The sequence below is a fragment of the Festucalex cinctus genome, chromosome 17, assembly GCF_051991245.1.
Source record: "Festucalex cinctus isolate MCC-2025b chromosome 17, RoL_Fcin_1.0, whole genome shotgun sequence".
In the NCBI taxonomy this organism is placed as follows: domain Eukaryota; kingdom Metazoa; phylum Chordata; class Actinopteri; order Syngnathiformes; family Syngnathidae; genus Festucalex; species Festucalex cinctus.
The window spans coordinates 13,419,014-13,436,194 of NC_135427.1; the positions used below are offsets into that span (position 1 = coordinate 13,419,014).

Consider the following 17,181-nt stretch of genomic DNA (forward strand, 5'->3'; position numbering starts at 1 on the left):
AAAAAAATGCCTTACTATACATGGTCGTTTTTTTGTCGGAAAAAAAAAAGCCTTACTATACATGGTCGCTTTTGTGTCAGAAAAATAAAAGCCTTACTATACATGGTCATTTTTTTGTCGGAAAAAAAAGCCTTACTATACATGGTCGTTTTTTTGTCGAAAAAAAAAAAGCCTTACTATACATGGTCGCTTTTGTGTCAGAAAAAAAAAAGCCTTACTATACATGGTCGTTTTTTTGTCGGAAAAAAAAGCCTTACTATACATGGTAGTTTTTTTGTCGGAAAAAAAAGCCTTACTATACATGGTCGTTTTTTTGTCGAAAAAAAAAGCCTTACTATACATGGTCATTTGGTTTGACTCAGCCTGGGATCGAACCCACAACCTCAGTGTCTGTGGGTAGACACTCTACCACTAGACCACGGGGCTGTTAGCTAGTTTACTGGAAAGAGGGGCAATGAGTTTAGTAAGTATGACTAGGAATTAAATAAATAAATAAATAAATAAATAAATAAATAAATAAATAAATAAATAAATAAAATAAATAAAAATGGTCGTTTTTTTGTCGGAAAAAAAAAAGCCTTACTATACATGGTCGTTTTTTTGTCGAAAAAAAAAAAGCCTTACTATACATGGTCATTTTTTTGTCGGAAAAAAAAAAGCCTTACTATACATGGTCGTTTTTTTGTCGGAAAAAAAAGCCTTACTATACATGGTCGTTTTTTTTGTCGGAAAAAAAGGCCTTACTATAACATGGTCGTTTTTTTGTCGAAAAAAAAGGCCTTACGATACGTGGTCGTTTTTTTGTCGAAAAAAAAAAAGCCTTACTATACATGGTCGCTTTTGTGTCAGAAAAAAAAAGCCTTACTATACATGGTCATTTTTTTGTCGGAAAAAAAAGCCTTACTATACATGGTCGTTTTTTTGTCGAAAAAAAAAGCCTTACTATACATTGTCGTTTTTTGTCGGAAAAAAAAGCCTTTCTATAAATGGTCATTTTTTTGTCGGAAAAAAAAGCCTTACTATACATGGTCGTTTTTTTGTCGAAAAAAAAGCCTTACTATACATGGTCGTTTTTTTTGTCGGAAAAAAAGGCCTTACTATACATGGTCGTTTTTTTGTCGAAAAAAAAAAAGCCTTACTATACATGGTCGTTTTTTGTCGGAAAAAAAGGCCTTACTATACATGGTCGTTTTTTTGTCGAAAAAAAAAAAGCCTTACTATACATGGTCGTTTTTTTGTCGGAAAAAAAAGCCTTACTATACATGGTCGTTTTTTTGTCGAAAAAAAAAAGCCTTACTATAACATGGTCGTTTTTTTGTCGAAAAAAAAAAGCCTTACTATACATGGCCGCTTTTGTGTCAGAAAAAAAAAAAGCCTTACTATACATGGTCGTTTTTTTGTCGAAAAAAAAAAAGCCTTACTATACATGGTGTGTCAAAAAAAAAAAAGCCTGACTATACATGGTCATTTTTTTGTCGGAAAAAAAAGCCTTACTATACATGGTCGTTTTTTTGTCGGAAAAAAAAGCCTTACTATACATGGTCGTTTTTTTGTCGAAAAAAAAAGCCTTACTATACATGGTCGTTTTTTTTTGTTGGAAAAAAAGGCCTTACTATACATGGTCGTTTTTTTGTCGGAAAAAAAAAAGCCTTACTATACATGGTCGCTTTTGTGTCAGAAAAATAAAAGCCTTACTATACATGGTCATTTTTTTGTCGAAAAAAAAAGCCTTACTATACATGGTCGTTTTTTTGTCGGAAAAAAAAAAGCCTTACTATACATGGTCGCTTTTGTGTCAGAAAAAAAAAAGCCTTACTATACATGGTCATTTTTTTGTCGGAAAAAAAAGCCTTACTATACATGGTCGTTTTTTTGTCGAAAAAAAAAAGCCTTACTATAAATGGTCGTTTTTTTGTCGGAAAAAAAAGCCTTACTATACATGGTCGTTTTTTTTGTCGGAAAAAAAAGCCTTAATAAATAAATAAATAAATAAATAAATAAATAAATAAATAAATAAATAAATAAATAAATAAAATAAAAATGGTTGTTTTTTTGTCGGAAAAAAAAAAGCCTTACTATACATGGTCGTTTTTTTGTCGAAAAAAAAAAAGCCTTACTATACATGGTCGTTTTTTTGTCGAAAAAAAAAAAGCCTTATTATACATGGTCGTTTTTTTGTCGGAAAAAAAAGCCTTACTATACATGGTCGTTTTTTTGTCGAAAAAAAAAGCCTTACTATACATGGTCGTTTTTTTGTCGAAAAAAAAAAGCCTTACTATACATTGTCGTTTTTTGTCGGAAAAAAAGGCCTTACTATACATGGTCATTTTTTTGTCGGAAAAAAAAAAGCCTTACTATACATGGTCGTTTTTTTGTCGGAAAAAAAAGCCTTACTATACATGGTCGTTTTTTTGTCGGAAAAAAAAGCCTTACTATACATGGTCATATGGTTTGACTCAGCTTGGGATCGAACCCACAACCTCAGTGTCTGTGGGTAGAAACTCTACCACTAGACCACGGGGTTGTTATCCTATTTGGTCGTTTTTTTGTCGGAAAAAAAAGCCTTACTATACATGGTCGTTTTTTTGTCAGAAAAAAAAGCCTTACTATACATGGTCGTTTTTTTGTCGAAAGAAAAAAGCCTTACTATACATGGTCGTTTTTTTTGTCGGAAAAAAAGGCCTTACTATACATGGTCGTTTTTTTGTCGAAAAAAAAAAAGCCTTACTATACATGGTCGTTTTTTTGTCGAAAAAAAAAGCCTTACTATACATGGTCGTTTTTTTTGTCGGAAAAAAAGGCCTTACTATACATGGTCGTTTTTTTGTCGAAAAAAAAAAAGCCTTACTATACATGGTCGTTTTTTGTCGGAAAAAAAGGCTTTACTATACATGGTCGTTTTTTTGTCGAAAAAAAAAAAGCCTTACTATACATGGTCGTTTTTTTGTCGGAAAAAAAAGCCTTACTATACATGGTCGTTTTTTTTGTCGGAAAAAAAGGCCTTACTATAACATGGTCGTTTTTTTGTCGAAAAAAAAGGCCTTACTATACGTGGTCGTTTTTTTGTCGAAAAAAAAAAAGCCTTACTATACATGGTCGCTTTTGTGTCAGAAAAAAAAAGCCTTACTATACATGGTCATTTTTTTGTCGGAAAAAAAAGCCTTACTATACATGGTCGTTTTTTTGTCGAAAAAAAAAGCCTTACTATACATTGTCGTTTTTTGTCGGAAAAAAAAGCCTTTCTATAAATGGTCATTTTTTTGTCGGAAAAAAAAGCCTTACTATACATGGTCGTTTTTTTGTCGAAAAAAAAGCCTTACTATACATGGTCGTTTTTTTGTCGAAAAAAAAAGCCTTACTATACATGGTCGTTTTTTTGTCGAAAAAAAAAAGCCTTACTATAACATGGTCGTTTTTTTGTCGGAAAAAAAAAAGCCTTACTATACATGGTCGCTTTTGTGTCAGAAAAATAAAAGCCTTACTATACATGGTCATTTTTTTGTCGAAAAAAAAAGCCTTACTATACATGGTCGTTTTTTTGTCGGAAAAAAAAAAGCCTTACTATACATGGTCGCTTTTGTGTCAGAAAAAAAAAAGCCTTACTATACATGGTCATTTTTTTGTCGGAAAAAAAATCCTTACTATACATGGTCGTTTTTTTGTCGAAAAAAAAAAGCCTTACTATAAATGGTCGTTTTTTTGTCGGAAAAAAAAGCCTTACTATACATGGTCGTTTTTTTTGTCGGAAAAAAAAGCCTTAATAAATAAATAAATAAATAAATAAATAAATAAATAAAATAAAATAAAAATGGTCGTTTTTTTGTCGGAAAAAAAAAAGCCTTACTATACATGGTCGTTTTTTTGTCGAAAAAAAAAAAGCCTTACTATACATGGTCGTTTTTTTGTCGAAAAAAAAAAAGCCTTATTATACATGGTCGTTTTTTTGTCGGAAAAAAAAGCCTTACTATACATGGTCGTTTTTTTGTCGAAAAAAAAAGCCTTACTATACATGGTCGTTTTTTTGTCGAAAAAAAAAAGCCTTACTATACATTGTCGTTTTTTGTCGGAAAAAAAGGCCTTACTATACATGGTCATTTTTTTGTCGGAAAAAAAAAAGCCTTACTATACATGGTCGTTTTTTTGTCGGAAAAAAAAGCCTTACTATACATGGTCGTTTTTTTGTCGGAAAAAAAAGCCTTACTATACATGGTCATATGGTTTGACTCAGCTTGGGATCGAACCCACAACCTCAGTGTCTGTGGGTAGAAACTCTACCACTAGACCACGGGGTTGTTATCCTATTTGGTCGTTTTTTTGTCGGAAAAAAAAGCCTTACTATACATGGTCGTTTTTTTGTCAGAAAAAAAAGCCTTACTATACATGGTCGTTTTTTTGTCGAAAAAAAAAAGCCTTACTATACATGGTCGTTTTTTTTGTCGGAAAAAAAGGCCTTACTATACATGGTCGTTTTTTTGTCGAAAAAAAAAGCCTTACTATACATGGTCGTTTTTTTGTCGAAAAAAAAAGCCTTACTATACATGGTCGTTTTTTTTGTCGGAAAAAAAGGCCTTACTATACATGGTCGTTTTTTTGTCGAAAAAAAAAAAGCCTTACTATACATGGTCGTTTTTTGTCGGAAAAAAAGGCCTTACTATACATGGTCGTTTTTTTGTCGAAAAAAAAAAAGCCTTACTATACATGGTCGTTTTTTTGTCGGAAAAAAAAGCCTTACTATACATGGTCGTTTTTTTTGTCGGAAAAAAAGGCCTTACTATAACATGGTCGTTTTTTTGTCGAAAAAAAAGGCCTTACTATACGTGGTCGTTTTTTTGTCGAAAAAAAAAAAGCCTTACTATACATGGTCGCTTTTGTGTCAGAAAAAAAAAGCCTTACTATACATGGTCATTTTTTTGTCGGAAAAAAAAGCCTTACTATACATGGTCGTTTTTTTGTCGAAAAAAAAAGCCTTACTATACATTGTCGTTTTTTGTCGGAAAAAAAAGCCTTTCTATAAATGGTCATTTTTTTGTCGGAAAAAAAAGCCTTACTATACATGGTCGTTTTTTTGTCGAAAAAAAAGCCTTACTATACATGGTCGTTTTTTTTGTCGGAAAAAAAGGCCTTACTATACATGGTCGTTTTTTTGTCGAAAAAAAAAAGCCTTACTATACATGGTCGTTTTTTGTCGGAAAAAAAGGCCTTACTATACATGGTCGTTTTTTTGTCGAAAAAAAAAAAGCCTTACTATACATGGTCGTTTTTTTGTCGGGAAAAAAAGCCTTACTATACATGGTCGTTTTTTTGTCTAAAAAAAAAAGCCTTACTATAACATGGTCGTTTTTTTGTCGAAAAAAAAAAGCCTTACTATACATGGCCGCTTTTGTGTCAGAAAAAAAAAAAGCCTTACTATACATGGTCGTTTTTTTGTCGAAAAAAAAAAAGCCTTACTATACATGGTGTGTCAAAAAAAAAAAAGCCTGACTATACATGGTCATTTTTTTGTCGGAAAAAAAAGCCTTACTATACATGGTCGTTTTTTTGTCGGAAAAAAAAGCCTTACTATACATGGTCGTTTTTTTGTCGAAAAAAAAAGCCTTACTATACATGGTCGTTTTTTTTTGTTGGAAAAAAAGGCCTTACTATACATGGTCGTTTTTTTGTCGGAAAAAAAAAAGCCTTACTATACATGGTCGCTTTTGTGTCAGAAAAATAAAAGCCTTACTATACATGGTCATTTTTTTGTCGAAAAAAAAAGCCTTACTATACATGGTCGTTTTTTTGTCGGAAAAAAAAAAGCCTTACTATACATGGTCGCTTTTGTGTCAGAAAAAAAAAAGCCTTACTATACATGGTCATTTTTTTGTCGGAAAAAAAAGCCTTACTATACATGGTCGTTTTTTTGTCGAAAAAAAAAAGCCTTACTATAAATGGTCGTTTTTTTGTCGGAAAAAAAAGCCTTACTATACATGGTCGTTTTTTTTGTCGGAAAAAAAAGCCTTAATAAATAAATAAATAAATAAATAAATAAATAAATAAAATAAAAATGGTCGTTTTTTTGTCGGAAAAAAAAAAGCCTTACTATACATGGTCGTTTTTTTGTCGAAAAAAAAAAAGCCTTACTATACATGGTCGTTTTTTTGTCGAAAAAAAAAAGCCTTATTATACATGGTCGTTTTTTTGTCGGAAAAAAAAGCCTTATTATACATGGTCGTTTTTTTGTCGGAAAAAAAAGCCTTACTATACATGGTCGTTTTTTTGTCGAAAAAAAAAGCCTTACTATACATGGTCGTTTTTTTGTCGAAAAAAAAAGCCTTACTATACATGGTCGTTTTTTTTGTCGGAAAAAAAGGCCTTACTATACATGGTCGTTTTTTTGTCGAAAAAAAAAAAGCCTTACTATACATGGTCGTTTTTTGTCGGAAAAAAAGGCCTTACTATACATGGTCGTTTTTTTGTCGAAAAAAAAAAAGCCTTACTATACATGGTCGTTTTTTTGTCGGAAAAAAAAGCCTTACTATACATGGTCGTTTTTTTTGTCGGAAAAAAAGGCCTTACTATAACATGGTCGTTTTTTTGTCGAAAAAAAAGGCCTTACTATACGTGGTCGTTTTTTTGTCGAAAAAAAAAAAGCCTTACTATACATGGTCGCTTTTGTGTCAGAAAAAAAAAGCCTTACTATACATGGTCATTTTTTTGTCGGAAAAAAAAGCCTTACTATACATGGTCGTTTTTTTGTCGAAAAAAAAAGCCTTACTATACATTGTCGTTTTTTGTCGGAAAAAAAAGCCTTTCTATAAATGGTCATTTTTTTGTCGGAAAAAAAAGCCTTACTATACATGGTCGTTTTTTTGTCGAAAAAAAAGCCTTACTATACATGGTCGTTTTTTTTGTCGGAAAAAAAGGCCTTACTATACATGGTCGTTTTTTTGTCGAAAAAAAAAAGCCTTACTATACATGGTCGTTTTTTGTCGGAAAAAAAGGCCTTACTATACATGGTCGTTTTTTTGTCGAAAAAAAAAAAGCCTTACTATACATGGTCGTTTTTTTGTCGGGAAAAAAAGCCTTACTATACATGGTCGTTTTTTTGTCTAAAAAAAAAAGCCTTACTATAACATGGTCGTTTTTTTGTCGAAAAAAAAAAGCCTTACTATACATGGCCGCTTTTGTGTCAGAAAAAAAAAAAGCCTTACTATACATGGTCGTTTTTTTGTCGAAAAAAAAAAAGCCTTACTATACATGGTGTGTCAAAAAAAAAAAAGCCTGACTATACATGGTCATTTTTTTGTCGGAAAAAAAAGCCTTACTATACATGGTCGTTTTTTTGTCGGAAAAAAAAGCCTTACTATACATGGTCGTTTTTTTGTCGAAAAAAAAAGCCTTACTATACATGGTCGTTTTTTTTTGTTGGAAAAAAAGGCCTTACTATACATGGTCGTTTTTTTGTCGGAAAAAAAAAAGCCTTACTATACATGGTCGCTTTTGTGTCAGAAAAATAAAAGCCTTACTATACATGGTCATTTTTTTGTCGAAAAAAAAAGCCTTACTATACATGGTCGTTTTTTTGTCGGAAAAAAAAAAGCCTTACTATACATGGTCGCTTTTGTGTCAGAAAAAAAAAAGCCTTACTATACATGGTCATTTTTTTGTCGGAAAAAAAAGCCTTACTATACATGGTCGTTTTTTTGTCGAAAAAAAAAAGCCTTACTATAAATGGTCGTTTTTTTGTCGGAAAAAAAAGCCTTACTATACATGGTCGTTTTTTTTGTCGGAAAAAAAAGCCTTAATAAATAAATAAATAAATAAATAAATAAATAAATAAAATAAAAATGGTCGTTTTTTTGTCGGAAAAAAAAAAGCCTTACTATACATGGTCGTTTTTTTGTCGAAAAAAAAAAAGCCTTACTATACATGGTCGTTTTTTTGTCGAAAAAAAAAAGCCTTATTATACATGGTCGTTTTTTTGTCGGAAAAAAAAGCCTTACTATACATGGTCGTTTTTTTGTCGAAAAAAAAAGCCTTACTATACATGGTCGTTTTTTTGTCGAAAAAAAAAGCCTTACTATACATGGTCATTTGGTTTGACTCAGCCTGGGATCGAACCCACAACCTCAGTGTCTGTGGGTAGACACTCTACCACTAGACCACGGGGCTGTTAACTGGTTTACTGGAAAGAGGGCCAATGAGTTTAGTAAGTATGACCAGGAATTAAAAAATAAATAAATAAATAAATAAATAAAAAAAATAAAAATGGTCGTTTTTTTGTCGGAAAAAAAAGCCTTACTATACATGGTCGTTTTTTTGTCGAAAAAAAAAGCCTTACTATACATGGTCGTTTTTTTGTCGAAAAAAAAAAGCCTTACTATACATGGTCGTTTTTTTTGTCGGAAAAAAAGGCCTTACTATACATGGTCGTTTTTTTGTCGAAAAAAAAAAGCCTTACTATACATGGTCGTTTTTTTTGTCGGAAAAAAAGGCCTTACTATACATGGTCGTTTTTTTGTCGAAAAAAAAAAGCCTTACTATACATGGCCGCTTTTGTGTCAGAAAAAAAAAGCCTTACTATACATGGCCGCTTTTGTGTCAGAAAAAAAAAGCCTTACTATAAAAAAAAAATAAAAAAAATAAAAATGGTCGTTTTTTTGTCGGAAAAAAAAGCCTTACTATACATGGTCGTTTTTTTGTCGAAAAAAAAAGCCTTACTATACTTGGTCATTTTTTTGTCGGAAAAAAAAAGCCTTACTATACATGGTCATTTTTTTGTCGGAAAAAAAAGCCTCACTATACATGGTCGTTTTTTTGTCGGAAAAAAAAAGCCTTACTATAAATGGTCGTTTTTTTGTCGGAAAAAAAAGCCTTACTATACATGGTCGTTTTTTTGTCGAAAAAAAAAAGCCTTACTATACATGGTCGTTTTTTTGTCGGAAAAAAAAGCCTTACTATACATGGTCATTTGGTTTGACTCAGCTTGGGATCGAACCCACAACCTCAGTGTCTGTGGGTAGAAACTCTACCACGAGACCACGGGGTTGTTACCCTATTTACTGGAAAGATGGGCAATGAGTTAAGTAAGTCTGACGAGGGGGAAAAAATAAATAAATAAATGGTCATTTTTTGGTCGGAAAAAAACCGCCTTACTATACATGGTCGTTTTTTTCATAAAATAAAAAACGCCTTACTATACATGGTCGTTTTTTTCATAAAATAAAAAACGCCTTACTATACATGGGCATTTTTTTTTTTTTAAATAAAGAACGCCTTACTATACATGGTCGCTTTTTTCATAAAATAAAAAATGCCTTACGATACATGGTCGCTTTTTTAATAAAATAAAAAACGCCTTACTATACATGGTCGTTTTTTTCATAAAATAAAAAACGCCTTACTATACATGGGCATTTTTTTTTTTTAATAAAGAACGCCTTACTATACATGGTCGCTTTTTTCATAAAATAAAAAAACGCCTTACTATACATGGTCATTTTTTTTTCATAAAATAAAAAACGCCTCACTATACATGGTCGTTTTTTTCATAAAATAAAAAACGCCTTACTATACATGGTCGTTTTTTTCATAAAATTAAAAACGCCTTACTATACATGGTCGTTTTTTTTAAATAAAAAACGCCTTATGGTCGTTTTTTTAATAAAATAAAAAAACGCCTTACTATACATGGTGGTTTTTTTCATAAAATAAAAAACGCCTTACTTTCCATGGTGTTTTGTTTTTTTTTTAATAAAATAAAAAACGCCTTACTATACATGGTCGTTGTTTTTTTTTTTAAATAAAATAAAAAACGCCTTACTATACATGGTCGTTGTTTTTTTTTTTAATAAAATAAAAAACGCCTTACTATACATGGTCGTTGTTTTTTTTTTTAATAAAATAAAAAACGCCTTACTATACATGGTCGTTGTTGTTGTTTTTTAATAAAATAAAAAACGCCCTACTATACATGGTCGTTTTTTTTTAAGAAGAAAAAACGGCTTACTATACATGGTCGTTTTTTTTTTAATAAAATAAAAAACGCCTTACTATACATGGTCGTTTTTTTTTTTTTAATAAAATAAAAAACGCCTTACTATACATGGTCGTTTTTTTGTCTAAAAAAAAAAGCCTTACTATAACATGGTCGTTTTTTTGTCGAAAAAAAAAAGCCTTACTATACATGGCCGCTTTTGTGTCAGAAAAAAAAAAAGCCTTACTATACATGGTCGTTTTTTTGTCGAAAAAAAAAAAGCCTTACTATACATGGTGTGTCAAAAAAAAAAAAGCCTGACTATACATGGTCATTTTTTTGTCGGAAAAAAAAGCCTTACTATACATGGTCGTTTTTTTGTCGGAAAAAAAAGCCTTACTATACATGGTCGTTTTTTTGTCGAAAAAAAAAGCCTTACTATACATGGTCGTTTTTTTTTGTTGGAAAAAAAGGCCTTACTATACATGGTCGTTTTTTTGTCGGAAAAAAAAAAGCCTTACTATACATGGTCGCTTTTGTGTCAGAAAAATAAAAGCCTTACTATACATGGTCATTTTTTTGTCGAAAAAAAAAGCCTTACTATACATGGTCGTTTTTTTGTCGGAAAAAAAAAAGCCTTACTATACATGGTCGCTTTTGTGTCAGAAAAAAAAAAGCCTTACTATACATGGTCATTTTTTTGTCGAAAAAAAAAAGCCTTACTATAAATGGTCGTTTTTTTGTCGGAAAAAAAGCCTTACTATACATGGTCGTTTTTTTTGTCGGAAAAAAAAGCCTTAATAAATAAATAAATAAATAAATAAATAAATAAATAAATAAATAAATAAATAAATAAAATAAAAATGGTCGTTTTTTTGTCGAAAAAAAAAAAGCCTTACTATACATGGTCGTTTTTTTGTCGAAAAAAAAAAAGCCTTACTATACATGGTCGTTTTTTTGTCGAAAAAAAAAAAGCCTTATTATACATGGTCGTTTTTTTGTCGGAAAAAAAAGCCTTACTATACATGGTCGTTTTTTTGTCGAAAAAAAAAGCCTTACTATACATGGTCGTTTTTTTGTCGAAAAAAAAAGCCTTACTATACATGGTCATTTGGTTTGACTCAGCCTGGGATCGAACCCACAACCTCAGTGTCTGTGGGTAGACACTCTACCACTAGACCACGGGGCTGTTAACTGGTTTACTGGAAAGAGGGCCAATGAGTTTAGTAAGTATGACCAGGAATTAAAAAATAAATAAATAAATAAATAAATAAAAAAAATAAAAATGGTCGTTTTTTTGTCGGAAAAAAAAGCCTTACTATACATGGTCGTTTTTTTGTCGAAAAAAAAAGCCTTACTATACATGGTCGTTTTTTTGTCGAAAAAAAAAAGCCTTACTATACATGGTCGTTTTTTTTGTCGGAAAAAAAGGCCTTACTATACATGGTCGTTTTTTTGTCGAAAAAAAAAAGCCTTACTATACATGGTCGTTTTTTTTGTCGGAAAAAAAGGCCTTACTATACATGGTCGTTTTTTTGTCGAAAAAAAAAAGCCTTACTATACATGGCCGCTTTTGTGTCAGAAAAAAAAAGCCTTACTATACATGGCCGCTTTTGTGTCAGAAAAAAAAAGCCTTACTATAAAAAAAAAATAAAAAAAATAAAAATGGTCGTTTTTTTGTCGGAAAAAAAAGCCTTACTATACATGGTCGTTTTTTTGTCGAAAAAAAAAGCCTTACTATACTTGGTCATTTTTTTGTCGGAAAAAAAAAAGCCTTACTATACATGGTCATTTTTTTGTCGGAAAAAAAAGCCTCACTATACATGGTCGTTTTTTTGTCGGAAAAAAAAAGCCTTACTATAAATGGTCGTTTTTTTGTCGGAAAAAAAAGCCTTACTATACATGGTCGTTTTTTTGTCGAAAAAAAAAAGCCTTACTATACATGGTCGTTTTTTTGTCGGAAAAAAAAGCCTTACTATACATGGTCATTTGGTTTGACTCAGCTTGGGATCGAACCCACAACCTCAGTGTCTGTGGGTAGAAACTCTACCACGAGACCACGGGGTTGTTACCCTATTTACTGGAAAGATGGGCAATGAGTTAAGTAAGTCTGACGAGGGGGAAAAAATAAATAAATAAATGGTCATTTTTTGGTCGGAAAAAAACCGCCTTACTATACATGGTCGTTTTTTTCATAAAATAAAAAACGCCTTACTATACATGGTCGTTTTTTTCATAAAATAAAAAACGCCTTACTATACATGGGCATTTTTTTTTTTTAAATAAAGAACGCCTTACTATACATGGTCGCTTTTTTCATAAAATAAAAAATGCCTTACGATACATGGTCGCTTTTTTAATAAAATAAAAAACGCCTTACTATACATGGTCGTTTTTTTCATAAAATAAAAAACGCCTTACTATACATGGGCATTTTTTTTTTTTTAATAAAGAACGCCTTACTATACATGGTCGCTTTTTTCATAAAATAAAAAAACGCCTTACTATACATGGTCATTTTTTTTTCATAAAATAAAAAACGCCTCACTATACATGGTCGTTTTTTTCATAAAATAAAAAACGCCTTACTATACATGGTCGTTTTTTTCATAAAATTAAAAACGCCTTACTATACATGGTCGTTTTTTTTAAATAAAAAACGCCTTATGGTCGTTTTTTTAATAAAATAAAAAAACGCCTTACTATACATGGTGGTTTTTTTCATAAAATAAAAAACGCCTTACTTTCCATGGTGTTTTTTTTTTTTTTTTAATAAAATAAAAAACGCCTTACTATACATGGTCGTTGTTTTTTTTTTTAAATAAAATAAAAAACGCCTTACTATACATGGTCGTTGTTTTTTTTTTTAATAAAATAAAAAACGCCTTACTATACATGGTCGTTGTTTTTTTTTTTAATAAAATAAAAAACGCCTTACTATACATGGTCGTTGTTGTTGTTTTTTAATAAAATAAAAAACGCCCTACTATACATGGTCGTTTTTTTTTAAGAAGACAAAACGGCTTACTATACATGGTCGTTTTTTTTTTTAATAAAATAAAAAACGCCTTACTATACATGGTCGTTTTTTTTTTTTTAATAAAATAAAAAACGCCTTACTATACATGGTCGTTTTTTTTTAATAAAATAAAAAATGCCTTACTATACATGGTAATTTTTAAAATAAAAAAAATGCCTTACATGGTCGTTTTTACAACAGTTTATTAGGACCACGTAGAAACATTTTTTTTTTAGAAGGCGGGTGCAATATGACAAGAAAAAAAGTGGCAAATTTGCCAGTTTAAAAAACACCTTCCTATACATGGTCAAAAAAAAAACCGCATTATTATATATTCACATGGTCGTTTTTAAAATAAAATGGTTTTTTTTAATGCCTTACTATACGTGGTTAAATTAAAAAAAAAAAAAAAAAAAAAAAAAACATCTCCCCCACCCCCCCAAAAAATAAAAACCTTATCATGTATTCGCCCCCCCCCCTCCCATTCGCCCCCCACTCCCAAAAAATGCCTTACTATACATGGTCGTTTTTTTTTTTTTAATAAAGAACGCCTTACTATACATGGTCGTTTTTTTAATAACATAAAAAACGCCTTACTATACATGGTCGCTTTTTTCATAAAATAAAAAATGCCTTACGATACATGGTCGCTTTTTTAATAAAATAAAAAACGCCTTACTATACATGGTCGCTGTTTTCAGAATATAAAAAACGCCTTACTATACATGGTCATTTTTTTTTCATAAAATAAAAAACGCCTTACTATACATGGTGGTTTTTTTCATAAAATAAAAAACGCCTTACTTTCCATGGTGTTTTTTTTTTTTTTAATAAAATAAAAAACGCCTTACTATACATGGTCGTTTTTTTTTTTTTAATAAAATAAAAAACGCCTTACTATACATGGTCGTTGTTTTGTTTTTTTTTAATAAAATAAAAAACGCCTTACTATACATGGTCGGTTTTTTTTAATAAAATAAAAAATGCCTTTCTATACATGGTCGTTTAAAAAAAAAAAAAAAAAAAAAGGCCTACAACCTGCAGGACTCTGACCCTCTGGGCACCCTCGATCCCACCCCTGGCTATACATCATGTCACTTTTTATTTTATTTTTTTTATCTTAATGCCATCTAATAAAGTGCCTTGCATCATGTCATTTTTTTTTTTTTTAAACCTTACTTTCCATACTCCATACTTACTCTTTTTTCTCAATGCCTTACTAAACATGTCAATTTTTGGTGATAATGCCATTAAAAAAATGCCTTATACATCATGCATTTTTATCTTACTATATATTTATTATATATTTTAAATCATACATGCTGTCATATTCATACATCATTTTTCTTACTATAATTTTTTATCTTACTATACATCATGTAATTTTTAATCTTACTTCACATATTTTTAAGTCTTACTATACATTATGTCACCTTTAGTGTTAATATACACCATATATTTAATCTTACTATCATATTTTTTTAAGTCTGACTATCCATCATGTCATTCTTTTCACCTTCTCATATACATCATGCCGTTTTAGTCTTACTCCACATGCCAATATTTCTCTCCAGTTTTTCTTTATAAGAGTAATAACAGACCACACTAACACGTCAAGAGGTTATCTTGGTGGTGCCAAAAAGGGAACAAAGTCGCATTGCAAGTGGATGAGTCAGGAAGGATGACGTCAGGTTGAGTGTCAGCAGTCTATTGTTTCGTCCATCTTATCGCCATGACAAATTCTGTTGTGTGCAAGTTTTTTTTTTTTTTTTTTTGCATCTGCGACATCTTCCTATTGATATACAACAACTGGAACACAACGTGTTTGGAGAACTTGTTTAATTTTTTTTTATTGCTGAGGTGTGTCGTCGGGAGCTACATATGCACGTTCAGCTACATGAGATGCCAGAATACACATTTAATATTTCAACTGTTCGATGAATTTAAAATACTTGATACTTGGGCTGCACAAATATATCGAAAAAAATATCGATACTGTGATATTGGCCTATGCAACATGTATATCGCAAAGACATGCTTGAATTTGATTATTTTTCCGCATGAAAAGAAAAATGTAATTCTTTCATTAGATAATAAAAACGTAATCTCTTTAGGCATGTTAAATATCACAATATATCGCTATATTGAGCAACTATATCGCATATAGTGCATATTTTTAATAATAAAAATTAAAACTACTTAAAATGTATGATTGTTTTAATATACTTTTAATACATTAGAAATAAAATGTTTCATATTTAACATATTTACATTTTTGTAAAATTACAAACATTTTAAATGTTTAATAAATGCAAATATTTAAAATGTTTATTTCACATTATATATTGTATGTATTTAATTTTAGTCAAAAAATAAAAAAAATAATCTTCGATTTTCACATTTTAAAAGTTTAAAAATTCGTTATGGATATTGTAGCGTTCAATTAAAAAAAATGAAAAATAGTGATAATGCTTAATCACTTTCATTACTTGCAAGAAAGGATTTTCAACAAATCAATTTCTGTTGTTAGGTGCAGCGTAATCCAAACGAGTAGGAAAAAAAAACAAAAAATGATTTTGTGTGTGTGGGCACACATTGAAGCGTTCATCTGTCTGGCCGTCATGCAAACAAATGAAGTCTTCCATTGTGCTCGCAGCATGCAGGCGGGCGGGAAGCAAGTTTTCCCCTCAAGCACCATCTTGTTTTCATCTTGGTGACGTTTCGTGGAAGAGACACAAACAATCCCAAGGAAGCACTTTGTGCACTCGCAAAGTTACCCTCCCGCTTCGTGTCTTGCATCAACGGCACCGCAGGAAAGACTTCCCCACCCACAATGTTGCTCACGTGTTCTCGACAACTTGACTGAATAAATTCAGCTGGATGAGATTTTTAGTTGCGATTTTAAGTGGACACCGAACCCTCGGGCAGAACACATAGCAAGAAAATGTCTGGCCGTTGCATGAAACAAAACTGGACAAGTACACTACAGGTGACTCCATTGACGTGTTTTTTCCTAACAAGCTTTTGTGTTGCGAGAATTTTTTTCTACCACCGAGTTCAATTTTCAATCAATTTTACAGTTTTTTTGCGCAATTCCTCTCTCGGCCATTAGGTGGCAACATACAATTGATTAACACTAAATTAAAAAGAATGAAAACAGTAGTTCAAGCTCAACCTAAATTGTGAAAATTATTGCATGCCAAATCCTCTGCAATCCTGCTTTTTACCCCTACAAAAAGTGACGGTTGTACATTGGTCACAGTACATGCAATAAATGCAAGGAAGCATCTTGACAATTCTAACTACTGAAATGGATTTTTTGCGTTGTGGAAAATCATTCAAAACAAACATACTTGTGTAAGTTGATGTGAGGTTTTCCTGCGCGCAGGTCAATGTGGCATTTCGGAATTTTGGAATTCCGACCTGGACGTGTGCGTGCCATGCGCGTCCTGCAAGCAGTACCCCAAGACGCCGTCATGCAACACATGTGAGACATCATTTCACTTTTACTCCACTACATCTTCCAAAGCAAATGTCGACTTTGACACCAATACATTTCCTCTACCCAGGTTTGTTACAAAAAAAAAAAGAAGAAGATTGATTCTCCAAAATAACTAAAGTTGAAAAATGAACAAATGTTTGTGCTTCAAAGTGAAATACAATGCAACCCAACATGTTTTGCATACCATTTACATTCCCCGCTATCTCACTGACCTTTGATGTAGTGAATTCCTGGTTTGATTGCTGTTGATTTCCAACTTTGGGATTTGTCCACCGTAAGGCAAACTGGTGGAGGAGACGTCGGACGTGTGGAAGCTGGCGGCCATCAGTAGCTTCTCGGTGCTGGCCGTGGTCCTGGTGGGCGCCGCGCTCATCATCGGGGTGATGGTGCATCGGCGCAAGTCGCACAAACTGCCTCTTCGAGGTACATCGTTTTATTTTTTTCTTCAGAGTTTGACACGTTCAATCAGCGATTACGGACACTGGGATCGTTAAGACATCATCAGGTCCCAATTTCACGTCATTGGTCCAAAAATGATCATTTGTGTATACCCTTAAAATTTCACGGTGTTTACTGAACTCATTGTCTGAACATGAACCTCATTGTCTCTCAATGCTGGGTTATTATCTCATTGGGTTACTATTTTTTAATACGCATTTTAACCTAAATTGTGTTAATATACTGTTTTTTTTGTTTTGTTTTTTA

At 31.5% G+C, this 17,181-nt stretch overlaps 1 protein-coding gene across 1 annotated transcript in view; it reads left to right on the forward strand.

The window, feature by feature from the left end:
* Positions 1 to 17,181, forward strand: part of LOC144005627 (tumor necrosis factor receptor superfamily member 12A) — a 102,569-nt gene that overhangs the window by 82,310 nt on the left and 3,078 nt on the right. The window contains exons 2-3 of the mRNA XM_077503979.1: positions 16,363 to 16,461; positions 16,756 to 16,899. Of these exons, the coding sequence (XP_077360105.1) occupies positions 16,363 to 16,461; positions 16,756 to 16,899 (243 nt within the window). The remainder of the gene's footprint in view (positions 1 to 16,362; positions 16,462 to 16,755; positions 16,900 to 17,181) is intronic.